Source organism: Crassostrea angulata, chromosome 10 (genome assembly GCF_025612915.1).
Source record: "Crassostrea angulata isolate pt1a10 chromosome 10, ASM2561291v2, whole genome shotgun sequence".
NCBI lineage: Eukaryota > Metazoa > Mollusca > Bivalvia > Ostreida > Ostreidae > Magallana > Magallana angulata.
In genome coordinates, this window is record NC_069120.1 from 17865029 (window position 1) to 17891100 (window position 26072).

At 32.6% G+C, this 26072-nt stretch overlaps 3 protein-coding genes across 3 annotated transcripts; all 3 read left to right on the forward strand.

Annotated features, from left to right (window-relative positions):
- The first annotated feature begins 1881 nt into the window (after nucleotides 1–1881).
- Nucleotides 1882–5829, forward strand: LOC128167031 (uncharacterized). The gene is made up of 4 exons (XM_052832527.1): nucleotides 1882–1990; nucleotides 2249–2410; nucleotides 2528–2807; nucleotides 2966–5829. Exons 1-4 carry the CDS (start codon nucleotides 1927–1929, stop codon nucleotides 3201–3203), a joined length of 744 nt encoding a protein of 247 aa, XP_052688487.1. The 5' UTR covers nucleotides 1882–1926; the 3' UTR covers nucleotides 3204–5829.
- An 11383-nt stretch (nucleotides 5830–17212) lies between these two features.
- On the forward strand, nucleotides 17213–18764 carry LOC128168012 (uncharacterized). Its single transcript, XM_052834061.1, has 4 exons — nucleotides 17213–17370; nucleotides 17663–17821; nucleotides 18029–18338; nucleotides 18450–18764. Exons 1-4 carry the CDS (start codon nucleotides 17298–17300, stop codon nucleotides 18646–18648), a joined length of 741 nt encoding a protein of 246 aa, XP_052690021.1. The 5' UTR covers nucleotides 17213–17297; the 3' UTR covers nucleotides 18649–18764.
- A 1683-nt stretch (nucleotides 18765–20447) lies between these two features.
- On the forward strand, nucleotides 20448–22457 carry LOC128166510 (uncharacterized). Its single transcript, XM_052831717.1, has 4 exons — nucleotides 20448–20692; nucleotides 20921–21082; nucleotides 21490–21661; nucleotides 22028–22457. The coding sequence occupies exons 1-4, from the start codon at nucleotides 20563–20565 to the stop codon at nucleotides 22314–22316; spliced, it is 753 nt and encodes a 250-aa protein (XP_052687677.1). The 5' UTR covers nucleotides 20448–20562; the 3' UTR covers nucleotides 22317–22457.
- The last annotated feature ends 3615 nt before the right edge of the window (nucleotides 22458–26072 follow it).

The following is a 26072-nucleotide window of genomic DNA, read 5'->3' on the forward strand; positions in this document are numbered from 1 at the left end:
GTACTATAAGAAAAAACTTATGAATAAAAAGCAATCGTTAAATATATAAAAGTAAAATGGAAAAAGAGTTGTAGAGTGTCGATCTGTTGAGCGAATTAGCCCGTAGGCCTCTTGTAAGATAAAAGGAACAAGTCATGAGCATATAATAATCAAGTTTTGAATCACTGACGATTCGACAGATCGATATTTTTATGTCATAAGAGATTCTAAAAATTCCGAAAGGTATCCGTAAATTTACTAAAGGAGGCTGGGGGGTCCAAAAAAATTGTCTCCAAATTTCACCAAATTTGCAGAAATGTCTCATATACTCTTAATTTACATTTTAATGTGAAAGACCACATCACAATCATCGTTAATTTTATCATTTATTGCATCTGAAACAATTGCACATTATGTAAAAAAAAAATATGAAAAATATATGAAAAATTATTTAAGGCCAAAAAAAGATACCAAAAACATCACTAAAAATAAACACAATAACAAAAACTTAACATTATTTGTTATAAAGAAATTTTTTACAATTTTACCAAAAAATATATTTGACACACAAATGCAAATATGTAAAGAAAAAAAAGTAGCCACAAAATTATTTCCAAATTTTAACAGGATAATAATCATTACATATGTAATAAAGATTGAGCATTAAAAAAGATTTTTGATGGTGAAATTAAAAAATAAAATAAAAAGAAAGAAAATATTTGAACAAAATATTTGGAGTTTTACAAGTTACCTCCCTTTGAATAGTAAAACAGCTAAAATGATTTTTTGGCATCTTGTATCCCTTGGTTACCATCAATTGACTCTTTAAATAATGCTTCAGTACCATCATATCCATTTTTTTCAAAAACAATTTCAGTACGATGTAAGAGTTATAGAACATTAAAGTGAAAATCTTTTTTGTGTAGAGATAAAAACGCTTTAATATGGCAGCCACCCCAGCCTCGTTTTAAGATTTATAGGATAGAATTATTTTTTGATTTAGAAGAGTATCAGTGAACTAAAAGAATTACCAGAGATTTATGATATTTGCCATCAGATATGTTAAGCATATTACAATTGGAATATTTGGATGAGTAATACAATATATATATTTCATATTACTCTATTCAATAAAACTAATATTACTGCGTAATCAACAGAGGTTACATGATACATAACTTTTCTCTCATCCAATGACTTGTTTCGTACATGAATAAATTGCACCAATTGTAGGATTCTTTTATTTAGACAGAAAAATTGCGATAACAATTAACATAAATTAATAATCTTTTTTAATTATACAATGCTCTAAGGAAATATCATACAATAAACCATGACTAAAGTGGTAAACATGAAACTTGACTTTTTTTGCCGTTCACTCATAGATCTAATAAATCAATTTGCTGATTTAAAAAAAAATATGTTTGTTTGCCCCATATTCCCTTAAAATTATGATTTAAAGAAATAAGTATCATTTTTTTTTGAAAGTGTTTATTTTGATCACAAATGGTCTAATAACCTACCTTTAAACATCTATTTTTGTTCCAAGAATTAAATGACAGAAAAGAATTAAATGAAAGCAGAACAGTGTTTCATACTGTGCCATTTTCTCCGCAACAAACAGTACAGTTTCACACCATCAAATCAGAATACAATTAAAATCGGTCGTACTTCATACCATCGTGTCTCTTCTTACTTAACACATTTCCAGCGTGCCTTTGAATTTCATACATTGCTAGGCAACGAAAAGTAAAACATTGTTATCTGTAAGCGACATGAATTTGGACCCACTGAGGATAGGCAGGGTTTACCTGTGAAACACTTTTTAATACAGAGGTGTGGTTAAAGTAGAAAAAATTATATCGATTCTAATTTTTAGTATTTAAGATATATACTTCATAGAAACTTAAGCCAGTATTACTGAAAAGGAAAACGCCTGTCGAAGATATGTCTCTCAGCTTTTGTATTTTTGGAGTCTTTCTCAACGCTTGCATCATTTTAGTCGAATCAGGTATAATATCATAATTCTCACAAATAAGTTAATAGGTGCATTTCCCCCATAATATTATTAGTTTTCATTATGTAATTTCATACTCCATGTCTTTGAGGAAGAAGATTACTATAATATATAAATTTAAAATCTAATATAGAATAGTATTGACATTCTTACATATAGAGTGAATTGATGCCGATGATAATAATGGCGTGATAATTATGAGTGTGACCATCAAGTTCCTTCTACTTTGATCATTGTTGCAAGTTTTTTCAGGCGCCGAACACCAGGCATGCCCAGTTGGGTTTCCGGGTACTGTTAAGCATGCTCTTTCTCGTAAAATCAAAACGACTGATTTTCTCTGCGAGAAGGATTCCGATTGCCCTAACGGTAAATGCTGTGGGATTTTAGGAGGAAACATGTGCATTTATTTGCATGGTAAGGACATCGTTGGTAATGCCAAACATGTCAAAGATTCAGTGTTATGCTTCTCAAACCAACATTATAACAGTTTTTAAAACTATTTTTAAAATACACTTAATGTATTTTTAACAGATAAAAAGACAAATGAGCCCCGGTCAATGGACCTACGATCCAAGTTGTCAAAAATCTTAAACTTGTCGGAGTGGGAGAATTCTCAGACAAATAAAAGTGAGGACTGGCATAAGGGGCGTATGGAGAAGGCGTTGCGATCCGGGACAAGTTATAAATGTTTTGATAAAATTGGCAGAAAAATAAGGAGCTGTTCCAATGGTTTCCGGTGGAGACATATACTTTTCCTATTCTGTTCTGGTGGATTGTGTGTCGTCGTTGGTTTAGCCGGGCTGATGATTTAGTAAGTCATTATACAGCCAAGGGATTGATTTTACATTGCAATTTTCTTAATTGAACGGATTTTATTTTTCGTTTCAAGAAAAATATGCATCGAAATAACGTTTCAGTTAATTTTATGTGTATTTTCGTTTTTAAGCTTTCTTTTTCTTTTTTAAACAGTCAGAAGAAAAAAGGCAATACTAAATCAAACCCCAACAAAAAATTGAGGAAACAAAATATGGCAACTGCCGTCCACGACCAAAATCCTGTATACGTAATGAGGGTCGGAAAAGGCATGAAAGTATTCCTTAATATGGAAGACCTCGCGGGAAAACAAGCAAATCCACGCAACCGCCCAAGTGACGTTACAAATGTGCAACTGCATGATCAAGAAAGGGAGAGAACTGCATCAATTTAGTATAGATATTGTGTTGTTTTAACCATTTTTTGTTACATAATGTTGTATCATGAGAGACTGAGAGTGAGAGAGAGAGAGTCAATGAGTTATTTATTACATATTAACTAATTAGTAATCAATATATGGTTCATCATAATTTTATTTTAATATATGTCCTTTCAATGACTGCAATCTCGGATTTTAAAAGGCATGTATAAACAATTAGGATAGTTTTTGGGAGTTGATTTTAATCAACTCTCCTATGCAGTTACTCTGGCAAACCGAAAGTGAAACAGTGTTTGGACCTAAGCACAAATCATCACCGCTGACAAGACGTAGATCTTGAAAATAATAGATAAATTCGGTGTACTGTATGTTGTACCATTGTTTTTCAAAAGAAACGTATTTATAAATACCTTGAAAATAGTCAGATTTTATATAGTACGAACAATTTAATTGTTTTTTGTAGTTGCATGTATTCCTACGCCAGAGTTCAAAACCAGACGCTCGGCTGTCTCCGTAAATCACCGACAAGCAGAGAGTCTCTCTTGGTAGTCGGAGATTAACGGAGACAGCCGAGCGTCTGGTTGAACAAGACTAGAGCTCAATATTGCTTGGATCCAGACGTGTACAATTTTTAGAAACATTTCATTAATTACTGATACAGTTTAATGGAATTAATTTTATCTTTAATATCTTTAAATATTACACAACATGATTCATACGGGATTTTCTGAAAATTCTTGTCGGAAAAGTTCGAGAATTCATATTATAAAAATGTAAAAAAAAATTAAATGTAAAACGTAATTCAAATACAGATTAGAAACTAATTGCTAGGCAAAATAACATATCGTTGATTTTAAAATTGATAATTATCAATAAGATCAACTCCCGACAGTACTTCAGTGCTTTGATTGTAGTTTGTACTTTGTAGTCATATACAGTTGTATATTCTTACCCCATAGTTAAATAAGACTGGTTCGCTGTCATTGATTACTAACGCGCTATTTCTACAGCAGTTGTGCCTAGAATCAAGGGTAGACTATCCAACCTAAAGCAGTACTGGCGTGGACAACACTTATTATTTGTTTGTTACAAACTTTCTTGGATTCAATTTTTATGAGTTTTCCGTCCTTAGCTAGGAATTCTTGTGGGAAAAGCACGAGAATTCTAATAGAAAAAATTGCGTAATTATTTAAATACAAGCTGAGAATCTATTTCCATGCAAAATAACATAAATAATAATCAGTAATCAACTTTCGTCAGCACTTCAGTACTTTGATTGATAAAATAATATTTGAAGAATACCGTTTTTAGAATTGGAATATTTCAAACTTGTCTACATGTGAAAATATTTATTTACTTTGCACCTAATGATAAGAAAAAAACCCCTATTTACAATGTGTTTATCAGTTTAACGATATTACATGGTACGTTAGTAGCGTTATAAACAGATATGGTGTCGATGTCATATTTATTAATTTTATCAAAATTAAATTTTACACTGTGAAAGTTTTTTACAATTGAATTTAGACAATCAACTAAAAATATGTGCAAGTGTTTAATTTTATGATTAACTTTTATCACCTTCACATTAAAATTAATTCTTAAGTGTGAAATGTCAATTTTGTACGTCAGAATCGGCACGAAAACCTTAACGATTTTTATAACATGCCTTAAACACCCCTGCGAATGTTATTGTCATTTAAATTTTAGACCACGTGGTTTTATTTGACACTTTCTGTTTCGCAGTAAAAATCGTGCCTCGTGTTTATAGTCTATTTTAGAGAATCTAGGTATACTTGTAGTCAAATATAAATTCTAGAGGTTTATTGATTTTAAACTTTATCTTCATTAATTGGTGGATAAAATGTGTTCTAGAAATAAACACAACAATACAAAAAATAGTTTTTTTTCTCTGCTGTTGCGACAATAAACATGCGTAGTAGAGATCCCCTCTAAGAATTAATTTTCGATCCGCGCCTGACCTAGTAATGAAATAATAGTGAAACAGACTGTACTATTTTATGCAGAATGTTCCTTGAAAATGGCTCGATACAATAAATTTTTATGCAAAACATTCACCCATTAATTTTTTTAAAAAATTGGTATTGCACACCACAAGCATCAAACATGGCTATGATTTTATTAAGCAACCTAATTTTTATATCATTAACCACTCTACACGTGGTTGAACACGAACGATAACTCTGTTCTGATTATCATCGTTTGATTTAAAAAACCGCTAGATGGTGAAATAAGACATACATCTTAAAAGATGTTGATGTTTTAACATAAATCAAAGTAGAATATGATATGAAAATCGATCAGTACTTATGTATTTTGAGAATATTATCCGAACACTTATACATTCGGTCAAAATTTCACAGGAACTGAACAAATCTCAGTGAAGTCTCGTGAACTTTCATTCGAGCACCTCTGGATTTATTACATACTTAGCAACAATAAAGAAAACATTCCGAACACATTCGCAGGGGTGTTAAAGTAGTTCTTGTATGCACGTCCTTTTTTTTTTTTATCTTGGCTTATAATATTTGGCGAGAATCTTAGATTTGATAATAATTATTATTAATTGTTTGACTCCATTGAATTATAATTGAATTATAATGAAATAAAGTTTCTTGTATCTTTGTCAATTTAAGCTTTATTAAACGAATTTGTCTTCATAGGCGGGGGTCATCACGATTTCTTCTATCTCCATACGATAATTAATGAGGACACCCACTTTTATACTGACTTCATACATAGTCAGCGCATGTTTGTCTTTTGTTCTCCGTTTAACAGTAGTTGTATATTTGCATTATCAAAGTTTGTAACCAAGGGCTGATGCATGTTGAACATTGGGCGCGCTTGATTTTACCAAAAGGTGTACACCGTGTACACTTTTGTAAATCAAGTGTAAAGGTGTAGCGTTTAGGTGTACACCGGGTGTACACTTTTCTACATCGAGTCAGGGGCATGTGTTGTTGGGTGTAGCTCACTGAACCAATATGGCGGACGAATGTTATGATGGAAACTTGGAAAATGATTTTTAAAGTAATGTAACGGATTAGAAGTCGCATTAAAGTTGTGGTTTGTATGAAAGCCATTTGAAATGTGTTTATTTTATTGCATTTATATCACAAAAAACTATTAATTGTCGCAGAATAGCAGATTCTTTGTTAAAACTGCACCCTTTTCCGTCATATTCATTCTTAACTTCCCTATGCCATGTACACTACACCATTGAAGTGGACTTGATATACAATACAAAATTTGTACACCGGTGTATACCGGTGTACACCAAGTTAAGCTTAATCAAGCGTGCCCATTATAATTCACCACGTGATTTCTCACCTCAGGAAACTTTGTGAATACAAAATTCCATCACGTGACGTGTAAGGTAGAATGTTATGTGCTAACTTCGTTTAGCTGCAGGTCTGTAGCTCCCGGTCTGAAAAAATTCGGATGGACGACCTGGGAGCTACAGTGCCTTCCATACTAAAAATCTGCAATTAACGGCGCACAAATATTTGCGCTAGTTTTGGACTGATTAACCTTATTTCCAAACACATTCTATACAGATATTTGACTCCAAAAAAATTCCTTGGACACTTTACTAAAGATATCGTCACTTTACTTGCCTTTGATATTCTTTAAAACACCATCACCATTCACCAACCCCGTAATGTGAAGTGGTGCAGTTTGTTTACATGTAAAAATGGCGACTCTCGATCTCGACTTGAATTTAACTTTCTTCAATTTCTGAGGTCGGTTAACGTATTTAAAAGAAAGTTTGAGGCAAGTAAAGTACCGATATCAGTAGTAAATTGACTGAAGAATTTAATGGTACTAATGTTTTCCACAGAATTTGTGTAAAAATAAGGTTAATTAGTCTAAAACATTTTTGTGCGTCGTAAATTGCAGATTTTTACTGTGGGAGGCACTGTAGCTCCAAGGTCGTCCATCCGAATTTTTTCAGACCGGGAGCTCTGGTGTTAAGCCGATATGCGTACCATTTGGTACGCATATCATAAGATGGCGACGACCTCTGCAGGTTCGTAAGTTTACACAGCTCTTTTTTATTTATTCAGATCGTATTTCAGCGGGTAAAACATCAGTGTTTGAAGGGCTGGCGAGTCTTCACATGTAGCAACCTATGAAATAATCCAAAACTGCATATTAATTGATATTTTCTTCGTTAATGAAAATCCCTATGATATGCGTACCTACGGCATGTTTATGTTTTTGGATATACATACCATATTTTGATGATATGGGTACCAGCTACTTTTCTATTACATTTTGTGTTTTCTTATTTTCACTGAACTGTGCGGTTTAGAGACGTTGAATGCATTTGTATTATATTGTTTTATTATCGTTATCCCCACAGCGTCAGTATGTTGAGAACTTTGACATATGGACACATATCATTTCTTTAAAGTAGCGGGAAATAAACATTCAAATTTTCAATATATCATACTATAATTATACCCGCACTTTCTAAAGAAAGTTCGGGTATATTGTTGTTACCCTGTTCCGTCCGTCCGTCCGTCTGTCCGTCCGTCCGTCCGTCTGTCACGTTTTACTTTCTCAAACTGCTCTTACATCTTATAAACCAGCAAACTGAACTCTTGGAGTTTGATTTGGGGTATCATGTTGTTTTGTAAAAAGGTTTCAAAAATTCTCTGTTAGTCCTGGGGGTCAAATAATTGGTAAAAAATGACGTTTTTTCACAAAAAACCTTCTTCCTCGAACTCCTCCTACATTTTCAACAGTAGACAAATCATCTTTTGGAATATGTTTTAGGGTATCCTATAGATGCGCAATAAGGTTTCGGAATTTTCAATTTTGTCCTGGGGGTCATTTAATGGCTGAAAAATGACGGTTTTTTTTACAAAAAAACTGGTTTCAAAAACGTCACTTTTTTTTGGCAGTAGCCAAATGATCTTCTAGAATATGATTGGGGTTGTCATATTGAGGCGTGATCAGGTTCCAGAATTTTTTTTTTTATTAAGGGGATCAGTGGGCAACAAAAAAAGACGTTTTTTTGGCCAAAAAAATATGGTTCCCAGAACTCCTCTTACAACTTTTGGAGTAGCTACGTCATCTCTTGGGATATAATTGGGGCTGTCCTATAGATGTGCAATAAGGTTTTAAAAATTTAAATTTCATCCAGGGAGTCAAATAGTAGCAGAAAATTGACGTTTATTACTAAAAAACAAAACATTGATCCAAGAGCTCCTCTTATGATTTAATGGATAGACAATCATATCTTGGGATATGATAGGGACTGTTATATAGATGTGCAGTAAGGTTTTAAAAATTTAAATTTCATCCAGGGAGTCAAAAAGTAGCAGAAAATTGACGTTTATCACTTAAAAAAACCATAGATCCTAGAAATCCTTTTATGATTTAATGGATAGACACATCATATCTTGGGATATGATAGGAACTGTTCCATAGATGTGCATTACGGTTTTGAAATATTAAATTTAACCCTGACGCCCATTACCTACCGGTACATACCTTTTGATGCCCTTTAAGGATCAAGAATATATATGGTTTAGGGGTGGGGATCTCAACCGTTTTTGAGATATTCGTGCACTTCCTGATCAAGGGGGGTCATGACCACCCCCAGGGCCCATGACCTACATACCGTTTGATGCCCCTTGACACAAGGAACAAGAATATATATGGTTTAAGGGTGGGGATCTCAACTGTTTTGAAGATATTAAGGGACTTGCTGTTTGAGGGGGTCAGGACCACCCACAGGGCCCATGACCTACATAACATTTGATGCCCCTTGACATCAGAAACATGAATATATATGGTTTAGGGGTCATGATTATAACAGTTTCTGAGATATATAGTAATTTCAAATTCCTGGGGGGTGGGGATGACCCCAGGGGTCAGATCTAATAAACCCTATATATTGCCAGTAACAGCCAATATATGATTATGAAAACCCTATATTATTATCTTTGTCCGTTTTCAAGTTACCATTTACAATAGAGTCTACGATTCTTCCTACAAGGTTCAATGTTAGACCCCACACCCTTTTGACACCCCCCTTCCCCGAAAAGTGGTTGTCTAACCCAAAATGAGAAAAATCAAACCAGGGTGCACAACTAGATATGCAGGCCTATCATATCCTAGAGTTTTGTACAATTCTGTTCAGCCATCTCTAAGAAACAAGTTCAGAGCAGGAAAGAAGAAAAAGAAGATGAAGAATAATAATACATGTATTAAGAACCGTACAAAAACAATAAGTCTTCAAATTTCATTCGGGAGACTTAATAATAAAGATTAAATAGAGATAGGATCATCAAACATCAATAATTTAAAGATAATTGACAATTTCTGATTCTAAGGGGGTGGGGATGGTTTTTATGATATTTAATAATTTCAGGAAGAGCATTTGGGATCATGACCTACATACCATATTAAATGCCTTGAACAAAGAAACAATAATATAATATGTACATGATTTATGATCGATCAATTTAAGAACACAGATATAGATCAATCATCTGTTTTATAACTTATATATACTTTTATAATACTTCCTATGTATATATACATGTATATGTATTAGTTTTTGTTTTGTTCTATACTATTCATGTTCATGACTGTAGTATGGCTTAGTCTTATTTTAAATTACATGTACATTAAAAAATTGTCAAATATATGACTTGGAACCCCCACTCCCAAACAAACTCAAATATAAACTGTTCTCCCCCCCCCCCCCCCCCTCCCTTGTCGAATGATCTATCAAAATCAAAATATAATTTGGGTGTTTAAAAACTTACATAAACTGGTAAAAAATGTTATTCTTAAAAAAATTATATTACACCTTGCATAATTGACAAATGATCTATTGAGATATGATCAGAGGTCATATTTCTACCTTGGGATCAATAAGTAGTATTCATTGACAAGTTAAAATTAATAACAATAAATGATTCAAATTATAAATGTTTATATCCACATTCACCCCCCCCCCCCCCAATCTAATCTGGTTAAAAAGATTCAGTCCTCTTAATACATTCTTACATGTGTACAGAAGCACATTTTAAATCATTTCTTGATTGCTTTTTCTCTTGTGATTAACATTTTGGAAATTGCTTAATTCAATTTTTAAGATTTATAAACAAAATGTTATATGCATCACTTCCATGTGTATTAATCGCCTATTTGGGGCAATTGTAAAGTCTCTTTAACAAAGCAATGACATCATTAGGCTAGGAATTACCCGGCACATGGATCAAACACTACTGTATAACATATGAATAAGATAAAATACATTATTATTGGGGTTGGGGGGTTAAAGACAACACCTGGGGGTCATTAATGTACTTTACACCATTTGATGCATCATGCATGCATAATGACATTAGAAGATATTTTGTATTTTCCTGTTTCGTGGGGTCAGAACAGTCCCATAAAGTCATGACCTACATTGTATTTGATGCATTATAATACATTAGGAAAGAAATACTCCTTCCTTCCTATTATAACTCATATAAAAATGATAAGTGTCTACACCTACTTACATGTAATACACAAATTTAATAAGAAATTGTTTATACAGGGTCAATATGGGGTCAACTCAATAGTGCATGATCATGCAGTCTGACAAATGAAAAAAATAACTTTTGCAACTAAAATGACAGAAACTTTACAAATGCGGTAGGATAGGTAACGATGATAAGCTTATTTAAATATTAAAAGATGATGATACAGTATGCTGTCAAAGGGAGATCACGTTTAGAAAGTGAAAGTAGAACTTATATATGCATGCTGGCATCTCATTATATTGCGCTACTGCTACTACATGTATTATGCTTACCGAAATTGGTCAACATCATAATGATAATCCAATTAAAACACAATAATGAATTCCTTTAGCTGATCTTAACTAGGGGCCTAATCCTTTTCTGCATACGGAAAACACAGACATGTATGTATATGGGTGTTGCTAAAACGCGGAACGAAAAGCGGAACGGAAAGCGGAACGGAATGGAAAATAGCATCACGTTTATCGCTTAAAAAGGGTATAGACTGGCCAGAAACGTTTTACTTTGTATCTTTTATTTATATCTAATGAATGATTATCAACATGTTGTTATCTTATTAATATTCATATGAATGTCTATCAATTATAGCATTGTATTCATTCGGCTTTAGTTGAGTACGAAACGGAAAAATCAAATGTATACGAATTGTGAAACATTTACATGAGTAAATTAGCTATAACTTTTTACTTATTTTTCTTATATGGTATTGCTGGCATATCAGCGTAACGTACGCAGTTAGTGAAAGCGTTTTATGCATGTTTTGAGTATTTTTATATTTCAAATATGATGATGTACATGTATATACTTACATCAAAATTGAATTGTCGGTGTTCTAGACGATCTTTTATCATGCAGACGATACAGTATAATTGAGATGGAAGAAAAAAAACCCCGTAGGACTGACGACATTAAAAATAAAATACAGAAAACATTAAAATATACCCGGTAATTTGTGAAACTAGTAATTTGTGAAACTAGTATTTTTAGCAATGCAATTTTGTTTACGTTTGCATTACTAAGCAGTTGTTTATTCCAGCAGCTATATACATATGATCCGAATAGAGAGCTCTAGACGTTGCCTAATTTGATTTTAAGATTATATATTGGGACTATAGTATGTCGATCCCAAAATATTCATGCAGCACATTTGGACGATTTATAATGGAAAATATTGACATCTTTTCTCCATTTGGAAGTCACTCAGAAGACCTTGCACAATTTTTCAACACTATAATCCGGGTCTGTTGAAATGCAAAACCCCGTAGACTTCTTTGTTTTTAGCCGTGTATTTATACCAGCTGATAAGCTAGAGAGGACGTTTTAAAGAAAGAATAATGAGAATGTGTAATGCTTCTAAAAGAGAATCGCTTAAACCCTGAGGTACATATAAATATACAGCAAAAAGTGAATCGAGGATATTTTGGGACAGAATATAGTGGTCAATGCATGTACTGTTAATTTTGAGGTAATAAATATTCTTGAATAAATAATCTAATATTGCTAATCTTTCAAAAAAAATAATAAAAAGGTACATAAAGTATATCGTTTTAGCATGATTAACAAATCTATGAGGTAAATAACATTAGATAAGATTTTCCGTTTTCCCTTCCGTTCCGCTTTCCGTTCCGTTTTCCGTTCCGCGTTTTAGCAACACCCATGTATGTATACACGTGAACCCATCTAATCGAAGAGCTGGGTAAAACTAGTACCCGCTAATGAGACATGCAGACCTGTGTTGTGTACGTAACTTCAGACAAAGATCATTCATTTGTAACATGCATGTATTTTTATGACCTATTCTTCAAATCCACTTGCACTATTTTATTAGGTAAATAACAGCTTTAAGGTGGTGCAGGACACCTGCATATTGTGATGTACATGTATACTTTCTATTGAGATAAACAATAAAGTATATCAAATATTGATTAAATATTTACCCCCCAAATAATGTTACCTAACATTGAAGCGCAATGGGTTTGAGAGTTTACATGTCTGTAAGAGCATTGGGGTCAAAGGTGTATTTTTGGTACTTTTACAATTGATATAAATGAATTTTCATGGGGGGGGGGGTCTGGACCCCTCACTCCCACCCCTTCTCTAAATCTGTGCACACGATGATGTTCATGTAGGCACATAGAAGCAAATCTAAAACCGGCAACCGCCACTTGGAGGGGGCATAATTTAATTTTCAATTTTGTTTGTAATAATTATATAGACCATTATACTTTCTATGACATAAAATGTTAAGATTATTGATTAACTGAAAATTCAATGCAAACAGTTCTACCCAAATTGCACATAAAGTGCTGCTCATGTCACGATGTGTATTATCATATGAAAATTATAAATTTTAATTGTATTACCGGAGCTTGCATATAGCCCCCATTTTAAATTAAACTGGTACAAAACAGTGTTATTTAGGGGCAAACACATGGTGCGGGTATTACTGTCTAATGACAGCATCTAGTTGATCTCTTGTTTTCGGTCGGTCGGTTCAATCGGTTTTGATATCCGCTTAATACTGAACATCAATTCTGGCAATACCTTTTCTTTTTGGAGAATTCAGAAACAATAATGGATGAATCCCATGTAAGAAGATAATATTTAAAAAGTTGTCAAGAAATTATCCTATCTGTTTAATGTCAATTGTTTTAAAATAATAAATATGCCGAGTAGTAATTGTTCCATGCTTTATCATTTAAACAGAATTCAACATTAAATGGTTAATTTTTGAACAAAATAGTCTTTTATTTGTCTATTGTTTCATTTGTTCGTAATTTTATACAGTTTAACTTCGATATATTGAACACCCATATCTCGAATACAATGGATATGTCGAAGTGATTTGTAATTAACAACCATTCATTTTTTGAAGTATCGTACCCTCAAAATCTCGAATACTCGGATATCGCGAAGTTATAAAAAGTCCCATCTAGTTGGAGATAACGAAGTTTGACTGTATTTATAGACAAAATCATTTTTCATACTTAGAATATTTTTTTTTTGATAAAGAAATTGAGAGACTCTAAATATCTGTATCATTCGGACATGAATGTTGAATTTGGACTTAAATTAAGTGAGATTTTGGTAATATGATGATTATATATCAGGCCATCTAAATCACCTGTATTTCTTTCTTAGATAATTTTTTTTTTTCATTTATAGTTTTCATTTAACAAGTCGTTTTAATTTTTTTGTACGAAATACAGTTAAATAAGTTATAAATATACAATTCCCTTCAGAAAAAAAAAAACAAATCAGTTTGTATATTAGTGGTACGTATATCTTACCGATGGTACGCATATCCAATAATTCTTGTTTGTTTTATGGTACGTATATCTGTTTTTGTAGGTACGCATATCATCGGGATTTTCATTAATGAAGAAAATATCAATTAATATGCAGTTTTGGATTATTTTATTGGTTGCTACATGTGGAGACTCGCTAGCCCTTCAAACACTGATGTTTTACCCGCTGAAATACGATCTGAATAAATAAAAAGAGTTGTGTAAACTTACGAACCTGCAGAGGTCGTCGCCATCTTATGATATGCGTACCAAATGGTACGCATATCGGCTTAACACCAGTGAGACCTGCAGCTATAAGTTGTCAAGCATTGATTTAAAGTCTTCTATATACTTACATGGGCATGGTCTAATTGTTGAAGCGATAGTATTAGTATACTTGTACCATATAGACTAGATAGGGTTATGGTGAAAGAGTGATCACATAATGTTTTATACATGGCATTGTCATTAATGCTAGTCTAATTTTAGTACAATTCTGATAATGTCAGCTCCACCTCTCATGCATATCAATATCAATCTTATGTTTGATCAAGGGCATATACGCGAAAATTCTCCTTTTTCGAAAGTTGTAAGGAGAAAAAAGTAGAATGAGCTTTTTGTATCACAGTCTAAAATCTTATATAATAATAGATATTGCAAATTGACTAGACTCTTTAAATAAATTAACAAAAGTGATATTAGGTTAAGAAATACACGCACCAGAAGCGACCGAAAAGGGCCCAAAACAGGGCGTTACGTGCAGTCATCCTTTGATCAAATGTTCACTAAATTAAGATGCAAGGAAATAAAAATATCATATTTTCCTTTTTTTCTTACTATTGTACAATTTGGCATAGAAATATAGAAATCAAATTTTAGAATTTAACAAAGACTATATTTTTTGGCAGAAAATTGGCGTAGAAAAATATCACGATTTGTAATTCAATATGAGCTTATTTAGCATTTTTGAAAAATAACATTAATTAAGGAATAAGGAATCATTCTTTGGGTACTAAGAGTTGATAATTTTGGTCGAGGCGTGGTCAAATCGAATCAATCTCGAAGGTTTTTATGATAGATTTGATCACGCCTCGACTCAAATTATCACCTCATAATACTAGTTTTTAAAGAATGATTCCTTATTATATTTAAATAATTTTTCAGCAACTGTACAATTAATCATTGGAATATTGATATATTTATGATGATTTTCATTTCTTTTAATTATGCAAACCCCGCTTGCAACCCAACAATACGTCATGTAAACTTTAATTGGAATGTAAATTACATGTACAAAGACAATTCGTAGTGTTTTCACAAAGACTGTTAAAATGTCAGTGGCACTAAAAAATTTAAATCAACTAATGTGAATTAATAATACGATACTTGAGTTAAAATATGTTTTTAAAATATGATTCTCCCATATCAAACATATCAAGGGCTAGCGCGTTGTTACACTTTTGCAAATGGCCCTATCGGATCACCATACAAATTGCAAACGAATAAATTACGCTTGGAACTTTAAGTATTAAAAGCCAGGAACAATAGATAAAGTGTACATGAATGGTTTTCATCAAAAATTGAAAGCCCATTGAGCTCATTTTCGTAGGTTAATTTTTTTTTCGATAAACGCGAAACTTTCGCGATATAACGCGTTAGTGTCGCGAATAAACGCGAAACTTGCGCGAAGAAACGCAAAATTTTCGCGATATAACGCGTTAGTTTCGCGATATAACACGTTAGTTTCGCAAATAAAAGCGTAACTTTCGCGAATTAACGCGAAACCATTATATAAATATCACCATTTCATACAAAACCCTTATGAAGAAAAACGATTGAAATCAAACACATTTTAAGTTTTATATCATAAAATACTTATTATTCATTATTATTATAATATCCGTGTTACGTTGATTTATGAAGAAAAAATTATCTTTTTTGCATATAGATAATAATAAATCTGATAAAACTTTATAATATTTTTATATGTTATATGTCAAAGATAGATAATAAGTTTGAGCATCATATTACAATTTTCATTTGTTTGCCGACCCTGTGTTCGAACTGATTATCTTTTTTTTTTTTATGTAAAAATTGATATAAATTCAACCGTCGGAAACCTTTAAAATCCTAGTATTAATTTTTAAATGACATATGTGATAAATTTGGAGGACGAATTGAACAAAAGCTTAAAAATTTTAATTCACAGCTTGACTTATCTTTCTGATATTAAACTAGACGTTAATTTATGTCGCGGCGATATAACATACATTATAACGTTTTAAACAATGATATCCTTTAAATTCTTGAATGATACTTAATAAAACGTTTAATTCGAATTAAAATTGTTATATGATTAAAATATGTTGCTGCCTCATTTTCAATAATACAGCGCCCATTAGAATGTGAGAAGCGCGATGCATTATGTCCTTTGAAAATCAGTACTAAGATTTTAAAGATTTCCTACGTTTGAAGTTATGTTAATTTGTATAAGGTTAAATCTAATTTATTTACATCTTTATATAATATCATTTTGTTTTATTTAAATTAACATATTTGTTTTCAGTAATTATTCTTCAAAGGGGTTCTTTTATGAAATAACAATATTTATATTTAAGTTTCGCGTTTATTCGCAAAAATTTTGCGTTTATTCGCGAAAATAACGCGTTATATCGCGTAATTTTCGCGTCTATTCGCGAAAGTTACGCGTTATATCGCGATAGTTACGAGTTTATTCGCGAAAGTTTTGCGTTATTTCGTGAAAAAAAATATTTTTTTTACCTACGAAAATGAGCTCAATGGGCTTTCGTACATTCTAATTACCAACGAAGCATTTTGTAATGAATAAAATATCTAGTAACATTTATTTCCTTACTTCGGTATGACAATCTATAACATGGATGATGAGCTTCGTCGTGCTTGGGACCGGGGGGGGGGGGGGTCCCGGGGGGGGGGGGGTCCCTAGTACTTAACTTCTTATTTCATTTTTGTTAAATGTAAATACAAGCTTATCAAAACCCCAAACAGTCCTCGTTTTATCGGCGCTATGGAATGGATCCCTTTAAAAATAGTTCCTCATTGTGTGAAGATCACGAATCCGTACCCTAGTAAGCTGATTCACAGTCACATGCTTCCTGTTCCATCTGGCTGCACATTCTGGATATAGGTCGGGTACGTAAATTCCATTACCTACATATAAATATAAGCCGCAGCCGATCGTTAAATCCAGCAGACGACTCTCTACAGCCATGAAGCACACATTCTCGCTCCTCGTCGCTGTGGTCATTGTTGGGCTGTGTTATTCACAGGATCCAACTCCAGGTAATGAAATTTGTTATATTATTATTATTTATATTATATTATTTATATATTTTTTTATAATAGTGTTATTTTCATATTATTTTATTATACAATATAAATTATAAACAAAAACAAAGTTACGTATTTTATTTATTTATCGATTTCCAGTAAAACACGCTATAGAATGATAGTCTTATCATTTAAGATTTGAGTGACGTCCTTATATACTATCGACATATCATTTGGCACTGTTGTCGATACATAAAATCTACCCAGTATGTGTTCTTATTTCTTTTTATTTAATTGATTCCAGATCCTTCAAAGGGGAAATGTCCTCGAGAATTTTCGATGCTTGAGTATATGTTAAAACCTAAGCCATGCAGAGCAGAGAAACCGTACTGTCCGGAGGGGCTGATGTGCTGTCCTTGTCCAAAGAGCGGCAAAAAATTCTGCATCAGGCCACGAATGGACGGTAAGTAGACTGGAACAAAGGCGTGTTTCTTACATCACGTAAAATGAGATGAAATGACACCCACTCCAAATCCTCGAGACAAATATAACAAATAAATCTAAAGATCAAAATTCACTAGATTGACCTAAAGGCCATTTCAAAACATTGAAAGATTTGATTATTATCTAAAATTTCAAAACAACTTTTTCTTTTATCGTTATTGCTTAGGTGAGGAACTTTCGGCAGAGGAGGAGAAGTCATTTTGGGAAGAGATGAAGATGAAGCTCATGGGAAAGGAGGGAGAAGACTACGAATGCGAAGACGATGACGATGATGATGATGATGACGATGACCATCACGAGAAAGATGACAAAGTATTCGAGACGGACCGCTTGGCTGATCAGGAACATCATAAAAATCATCATAAAAAACATCGCATGAGGTGTCATCATCATAAAAGGATCCACAAAATCATGAAGATCGCTGCTCCTATCGTCGGATTGGTTGTTCTCATCACAATCGTCGCCATTGTTGCCTGGTATGTATAGTGCTGAAGTATTCAATTTTTTTTTATGGATGAAGAATGTATTTTCGATGAAAAAATAGAGACAACGTAATAATAATTTTTTGTTGGTATTATTTCTTGTAGCTGCATTCGCCGACGAAGACAGCGCATGAGAAAAGCAGCAGAAACTGCCAAGAATAACACATACACCCCCGGAACTTTCGCCCCCGTTCCCGACAAATCGACCATGAAAGGGTTTCTGGGGCTCGACTTCTCCCCTGAAGTATTCGTAAAGTCTGACCCTCCCTATAAGAAACTGGAGGAGGAAAAGGATCGTATATAATGTCAAAACCTGACATTGATTTGACTGTTCTCGGTTCTGATTTTAAATTGTATGTTTATACTTAATGAAAGTAATTAAAGAAGGTCTTAATTACAACTGGACCATCGAACCTTGAACTTGTACTTTTACTTTTTATTCAAGCTGAGATTAACATGAGGATTTGTAGACCCTAGGGGTCATTCACGAACAGGCACTCTAAACCCTGCAGGACAGGGTAGTTTGAGTACTAGTACTTGTAATGAAACAAGTGTACAGAATGACAAATAAAGTGTGCCATAGTTTATATGTTTTGTCTACATTTTATTTAAGTGTAAGTGTTAAAAGGCGGGTTACCTTTTCAAGTCAAGGACACATGACATCAACACTTTTTATAAGACCTTGACATTGGAGTAAAAGAGTTAAAGGATTTTCTAGTGATTTATAGTATCCGAATATACTGGATGCGAGATCAATCTTGGCCGGGGTATCACTAAATAACTTAGTCCTTAAACTTTCAGTAGAATTGATGATCAACAGATTAATCGTCTAGTTTTAGACACGATTTCTTAAGCAATAAACTATTAAGTAATTAAAAATTCCTGATCGATTTATATTTAATATTTGAATATTTCTTATGTTTTTATACAAACTTCTTCTAAAATTAAAATTTATATAGCCCAAAATTAGCCACGACCACCCAGCCCCATTTAGATTTTCAATAAATAATTCATTTTTCATCATTAATTCATTTATGACCTTAACAGACCCTGGTTTAAATTGATTGTTAAAATATTGAATGATTGTGGTCTATCTTTTATTTTGTATAAACAAATTGTAAATATCCAGTGGCTTAAGAAAACTGTTATTCATATACTTCTAGACCAATTCAAGCAGTCATGGAATAGTGAAATGTATAATTCATCAAAAGGTATTAACTATAGAATTTTTAAAACCACATTATCCTTGGAAAAATACTTATTAGATCTGCCTTCCAAATATCAGAAATCTTTTTGTACTTTTAGAACAAGTAATGCTAAATTGCCTATAGAACGGGGTAGATGGTATGATATACCTCGTGAAAACCGTATATGTACCATATGTAACTGTATTGAGATAGGAGATGAATTTCATTATTATTTATTTCATTGTACAGATATAAGAATTAAAGATAAGAGAGTTTTATACATACCTTCATACTTCTACACACAACCAAATATTTACAAATTTCAACAACTCTTTAATAATCAACAATAAAAAATTGTTGATTAATCTGTGTAAATTCATTAAAGTTATAACTGACAGACTTTTTTTCCCTTTTCCTTTATTTTTCACTTTTGTATTGTCACTCCAATGCATGCAATGTATGTATTATATGTATTATTGTTCAAATTTTTTGTGATTTTTCTCAACACTGTAACTGATACAGTTCAGAGAATTAAGAAATTGTCATTGTCATTATCATTATGTTGGATTGTTGTTTTCAAAGGATGAAAATCTTTTAAGCGCAATTTATATTGTTACGATTTATATGGTTGAAGAACACTAGCCTGAAACACGACAGGGCAAAACCCTCTTTTGTATAATTTAAGAGCATCTTTCACAATACAATTGCAATGTTTTTAAGTACTTATTTTTTTTATCAACTCCGTCACGTTTCTTGGATGACTGCCAAGAAAATGTTCAAGAAAATGTTCTAGATAATGCACTCGGTTTTACCGATTTGGCGAGTGGCGAATACACATGATGTACCTTTAAAAAAATCTAAAGTGTATTGATTCTGTCTGAATATAAACATGCCATCGACACTTTATTTATTTTTGCAGGTATTGTGAAACATCATGCATATCGAGATTTGACACATAAAAACGGGGTTATTTCAAGGATAATAAAAATATATTGAGCCAATATCGATCTCTTTTCCCTTTAATTTTTTATATGCAACTAATTATTTTCGTTGATGATCTGCCAATAATTCTGAAAGGAATAGCTTCAGAGGGGTATGTTTTTGAAATGAAGGTCCTCTTGATTTCATGCGTTTTGGCTTTCGTTTTCGGAAACGTACAAGGTATGCTATATATTCTATTTAAATTACACAAAGATTTGTGTTCATTTCCTCATTTTATTTATGGTTATACTTTATTCTACAGTCAGCTGACACCCCTCTCTCTCTCTCTCTCTCTCTCTCTCTCTCTCTCTCTCTCTCTGGTTATTATGTTATGAACTCATATTTTCAATCGTTTCTTTGTTATCGTCCAAGGAACAAATAACAATTACTTTTACCTCACATTTACAGCGAGCCATAGAGAGAGATGTCCGTCCTCGGACAAGGTCCAGCTAATGGACCCGGATGAACTTAGCAAAGCCCCCTTTTGTCAGAGTGACGGGGAGTGTGGACAGGAGGAGAAGTGTTGTGGAACTCCCAGCGGCCTGCGGTGTCTCGACACTGTGGACCAAGGTACATATAATCATATCTGTAGAATGAATTGAGTTATGTCATATAAAGCTTGATATAGAATCAAAGAATCATGTACAGAAACTAATATTGTTAAGAATCCGGTAAATTCATAGATATTTGATATCGTTGTATATATTTTGAGAAAATAAACCATATGCTTTGATTCTGTTAATTGCATGCAGGTGTTGCATTGTGATTCTTTTTTTCTTCTTCTAATTTTAACGATTAAATACAATACTAAATTTAAATTAAATCAATTTTTTATTTGAAAAAGAGAATGTAAATGTATTTCAAGTATTAAAAAAAATCATACTGTGCTTTTAAACTATGAACGTTAAAATATATATGCTCTAATAAAACACAGAAACATAAAATATCTTTAGAACCTCTCGTTATTTTTTGACTAGACAAATATACGAAAAAAGATGACGACGATGATGATGATGATTGTGACGATGAAGAGAAAGGGTCCGACTACAAGAAGAGAAAATCAAAGTGCCACCGACATACCTACGTCCATCCTCTGATTATAACAGCCATCTTTCTTATAGTTGTGTTGTTTATAATTGTTATGTTGACGTGAGTATTCTAACTATATGTAGTTTATATGAGGGATTGATGGTCGTGGCCATTAATAGGCTATCTTTACCTCCATCAAACGGAGAGTTTTGAATAAACTATAAAGATATGGGGAAAATGTTCAGATTTTAAGTTATAAAATGTTTGGATTTTTCTTTACCATATGACAGTTTATTGCCAAAAAAGAAAGTCATTTTTTAAAGTTTAGGGCAGACCTGTAAGTGGTTTGGTTAATAAATGTAATTGTATAGAGAAAGTTGACGTAGGCATCTTCCAATAACAAATATGGGCTTCTATGAAACTGTCTGTATTAAGTCAGAAACAAAATTAAATCGTTTTTACATTGTATATCATTCTTTTTTACAGTTTTATCCGAAAGTTCTGTACACGTGCCCGCAGTAAAATAGGAAATTCTCGAACGGATCTAAATACAGTGAGTGGGGGAATGAAAGGTCGAGCTTCAGATTATACCGTCAAATCAAAGTCAACAGACGAGGATAAACCTTGTAAAAAGGAGAAAACCCCACACACCTGGATGGACACTGCTCCACCCCCTCCCTACTTCATGGCACCGTCCGCTCCTCCCGCTTATACCGTAGATCCGCCACCCAAATACCAACAAACTGCAAATCAGGACGAAAAAATTAGATATTGATTATTTTTCACGTCTATATTTTTCACTTTTTCACTCTTATACTTCTTTTGTGTTGAGAAATTATTTTTGAAAACATGTATCTGTCGATAATAAAAACGTGTTTTAATGGTGTTCACCGAGTAAAATAATTGCGAAAAGACACTTTGATCTTGACTTACTATGTGTTATGAAAGATTTTGCTAATCTGAAACTGTATAACTGCTGGAATGATTATATATTTAATCAATAAAATGGTTCTTTTCTCCGTATGGAATATGAAGGTATAGCCAGCATGTAAAGGATAATTATATTTTACACACAAGGCTTTGCAATATTGCCATTTTTGCAAAGCTAGAGTATTGTGACATATGGTATTATATAATTATTTTGCATGTGTATACTTATATAAATTACCAATCAAAATATACTTTGCAACGTCTTCGTTACCGTATATTCTGGAAAACCATACATGTAATAATGTAAACTTCAGATACATTGTTAGAATTCCTAGAAAAGGCCATGCCTTGTTGTCTTATTGATTTTTGTTCACTACAGAAATATTAGAATAGAAAGACTAAATTGCAAAATAATGATTTCTATATTCATACATGTATCTAGAAAACGTCACTGACACATGATATCATATGAATAAAACACACGTGGGGTATTTGTGTAAACAATCCTTTGAAGTATGTACACAATGGTAATTCAATAATCAATATCTGGTAGAGCAAAATATAAAAAAAATATGTAGCTGATTTAGAGGTGGAATGTAAGCAAAGATAAAATATCAAAGTACTGAAAGTACTAATGGGATTTGCTTATAAACTGAAACGAAATTATTCGTTGAAGCAAATATAGTACACGTATTAGATTTCAAAGAGATTATTTTCGTTTTGGGTTTTTTTTAAACACATTGTTTTGTGATGTATTATAAAAAGTCCAGTGGAATTGGATTTTTAGAACTTTGTTTACGTTTAATTTTACGAATATTTCACTCGTTTTTCTGACATTGTCTACGTCATAGCATTAATTATTTGAAGTAATATATACATTTGATTAATCTTCGTTACATCCAAAATCTAATAAAGAGCGGATCAAGAGAGGATATAGGGTAAAAATGATAGATATCACATCATTTGCCGTTGTAGTGAAGAATAATGACCCCCGTAGAATAATGACCGGGGATCATTTTTCGACGTAGAATAATGACCCCCCTAGCTGAAGAATAATTGGATTTTTCTGAAGAAAAAAGACCTAGGGTTATTTTTCTTCATGTTAAACATGAAGAAAAATGACCCCCATAGAAAAATGACCCCCCATAAACATGAATAAAAATTGGTTACACCGTATCCAAGATATGACTTTGAAATTACTTAATTTTTCACTCTGTTCAACTGATTTTGATGTTATAAACACCGAATTTGTAGATAAATCGCTGTATATAGTTTTTTTTATATCCGTAGCAGGCACACACAAAACACTCTTACATTGCCACAAATTGATTGTTAACAGTTACGTCACTTCTCTCATCGATATACGGCGGGAAATGACGCAAATAAAGAAAGATTCATACACAATGAGGATATTGTGTGATAATTAACGAACAATAATCATGAATGAATTATTGTTGTAATAATATAAGCAATATTCATTGGTGAATGAATTGTTAATCTTAGAATGATACATGTATATATCTTTATGGAAAACGACTAAGGGGACAGGTAACGTAGGAATATGAATTCTTCATATTTACATTTCTTGAGGAAAGTGATTTTTAAAAAATCATTTTGCGTTAGTTTTGTTTTCTTCTACGTAATACATGAACATCAATATTCTAAACATTTGTTGTAATGTTGTATTTGTGATCATGAATAGACTTTATTCTTTTAGAGCAAATGTGTGAAGAGTACCTGACTATAGTAAATCTAAATACATAATAAACACTTATCGATTATAATGAAAAAAGATTGTTTCTAAAAGCGTTGATAAGAGGTTAGGACCCATGTTAGGGGTTTATATCCCCCTTGATTTTGATCACACGATCTTTATTGTATCCAAAGTTACCAATGCTCATACAAACTATTGATGTATTAATCATCTTGATATTAACTAAACTTACTAAAGTATGCCGACGATAAAGTAAAATATATTTTCTGTACGAGTACTCTCAGTACTTTGACGATTTTCCTTATTTGCCGTTAATCTCTACTGGCATAATGGGTGCTGTCAGTGCCTACTAACTTCAGCTTGGTTATAATGCCTAACAGTGGAGTAAACTTTTCATAATTTTGGTTTCATCATTAATTCCGCGTGATGCACTTGCATACCCAGCAGTTTGTAATAGTGGAAATCCTCAATGCAAGTATAATTCATGAACAATATGAAGAATATAAAAGATGCGACGGCGAAGCGCGAAGATGCGAAGACGAAAGTGCTAAGTTGCGAAGGCGAAGAAGTGATACTACTATCGTTTCTTCGCCTTTGCAACTTCGCACTCTCGCCTTCGAATCTTCGCGCTTTCGCCTTTTAGCTCACCGAGACGAAGTCAAGGGGAGCTTTTGCTATACTCCCGGCGTTGGCGTCCGGAGCTGGTTAAAGTTTTTGGTGCAGGTCCTGTATCTAAGCTATTACTTGTCCTATCTTCACCAAACTTGCTAACTTCACCTAACCTGAATGGATGGTGAGTCTTATGATACAGATGCACCTGACAGGCATGAATGCTGAATCAGAGCTATAGGTTGGGGATGCTTGAGGAGGTAAAGGTTTTAATTGCTGGTGCCCTCTGATGATAATATCCTAGTTATTACTGGTCCTACATATAACTTCACCAAACTTGCATGGATGGTGCGACTTATGATACTGATGCACCTGATAGGCTTGAATGCTGAATCTGAGCCATAGATTTATGTTGCTTGATGAGGTTTAGTTTTTCGGAACAGGTCACATGTTTTATAGATGATAGCTTGCATAGTTGATTTAACTATATTAAAAATGAAACGCAGAGGTTGCTTCAGATGCAGAGCCTGATCTCCATAATCTAGGATGCTAAAGAAATCTCCTACCTCACTCAAACCTGCTTGATAGATAGATGTGGTTGTTGTTAAATGATATAAAATGATTCCTATGATATAGTATTGTATGATATGAAACACTATTGTTTAATAGGATACAATATAATACCATATGTTATATTGTAAAAAGTTATATGATACGATATAGTATTGTATCATTTTTTTTATATTTTATGATATGATATGATATTGTATCATGATATTGTTCTGTATAGTATTGTATATTATGATACAATATTATAAAATATTATATTGTTTTATTAATTAATTTTTTGATCACATGATACTATTACGTATGATATTGCAATATATAATATTGCATCCTATGATATAATATTATATATTCTAATATATTGTATCATACAGTATTGTATAATATGAAATTGGTTTCTGTAATATAGAATTATATCAAATGAAATTGTATATATGATATTTAATATTATAAAATATCGTATGATACGATATTGTATAATATGATATTAGTTTATATGATATATTATCATATCACATGAATTTGTATTTTATGATGATGTAATATATATTATTTTGTTTTCCCTTGGACTGAAATGTCACATTTTCATTGGTTTAAACATAGCACGTGATTGCCTCATATATCTCTATATTTGTTCTGTGAGAAATAATATTAGGCAATATGGCCGTCATTGGTCGACGCTTCGCTTACTCATTTCGACATTTCATAGTA

Coding starts and splice junctions, on each gene's coding strand:
- LOC128167031 (XM_052832527.1), top strand. CDS start 1,927: ATGTCTCTCAGCTTTTGTATTTTTGGAGTCTTTCTCAACGCTTGCATC. Junction 1,991..2,248: donor CATCATTTTAGTCGAATCAG/GTATAATATCAT, acceptor AAGTTTTTTCAG/GCGCCGAACACCAGGCATGC. Junction 2,808..2,965: donor TTAGCCGGGCTGATGATTTA/GTAAGTCATTAT, acceptor TTTTTTAAACAG/TCAGAAGAAAAAAGGCAATA.
- LOC128168012 (XM_052834061.1), top strand. CDS start 17,298: ATGAAGCACACATTCTCGCTCCTCGTCGCTGTGGTCATTGTTGGGCTG. Junction 17,822..18,028: donor CATCAGGCCACGAATGGACG/GTAAGTAGACTG, acceptor GTTATTGCTTAG/GTGAGGAACTTTCGGCAGAG. Junction 18,339..18,449: donor ATCGTCGCCATTGTTGCCTG/GTATGTATAGTG, acceptor TATTTCTTGTAG/CTGCATTCGCCGACGAAGAC.
- LOC128166510 (XM_052831717.1), top strand. CDS start 20,563: ATGCAACTAATTATTTTCGTTGATGATCTGCCAATAATTCTGAAAGGA. Junction 20,693..20,920: donor CGTTTTCGGAAACGTACAAG/GTATGCTATATA, acceptor TCACATTTACAG/CGAGCCATAGAGAGAGATGT. Junction 21,662..22,027: donor TTTATAATTGTTATGTTGAC/GTGAGTATTCTA, acceptor TCTTTTTTACAG/TTTTATCCGAAAGTTCTGTA.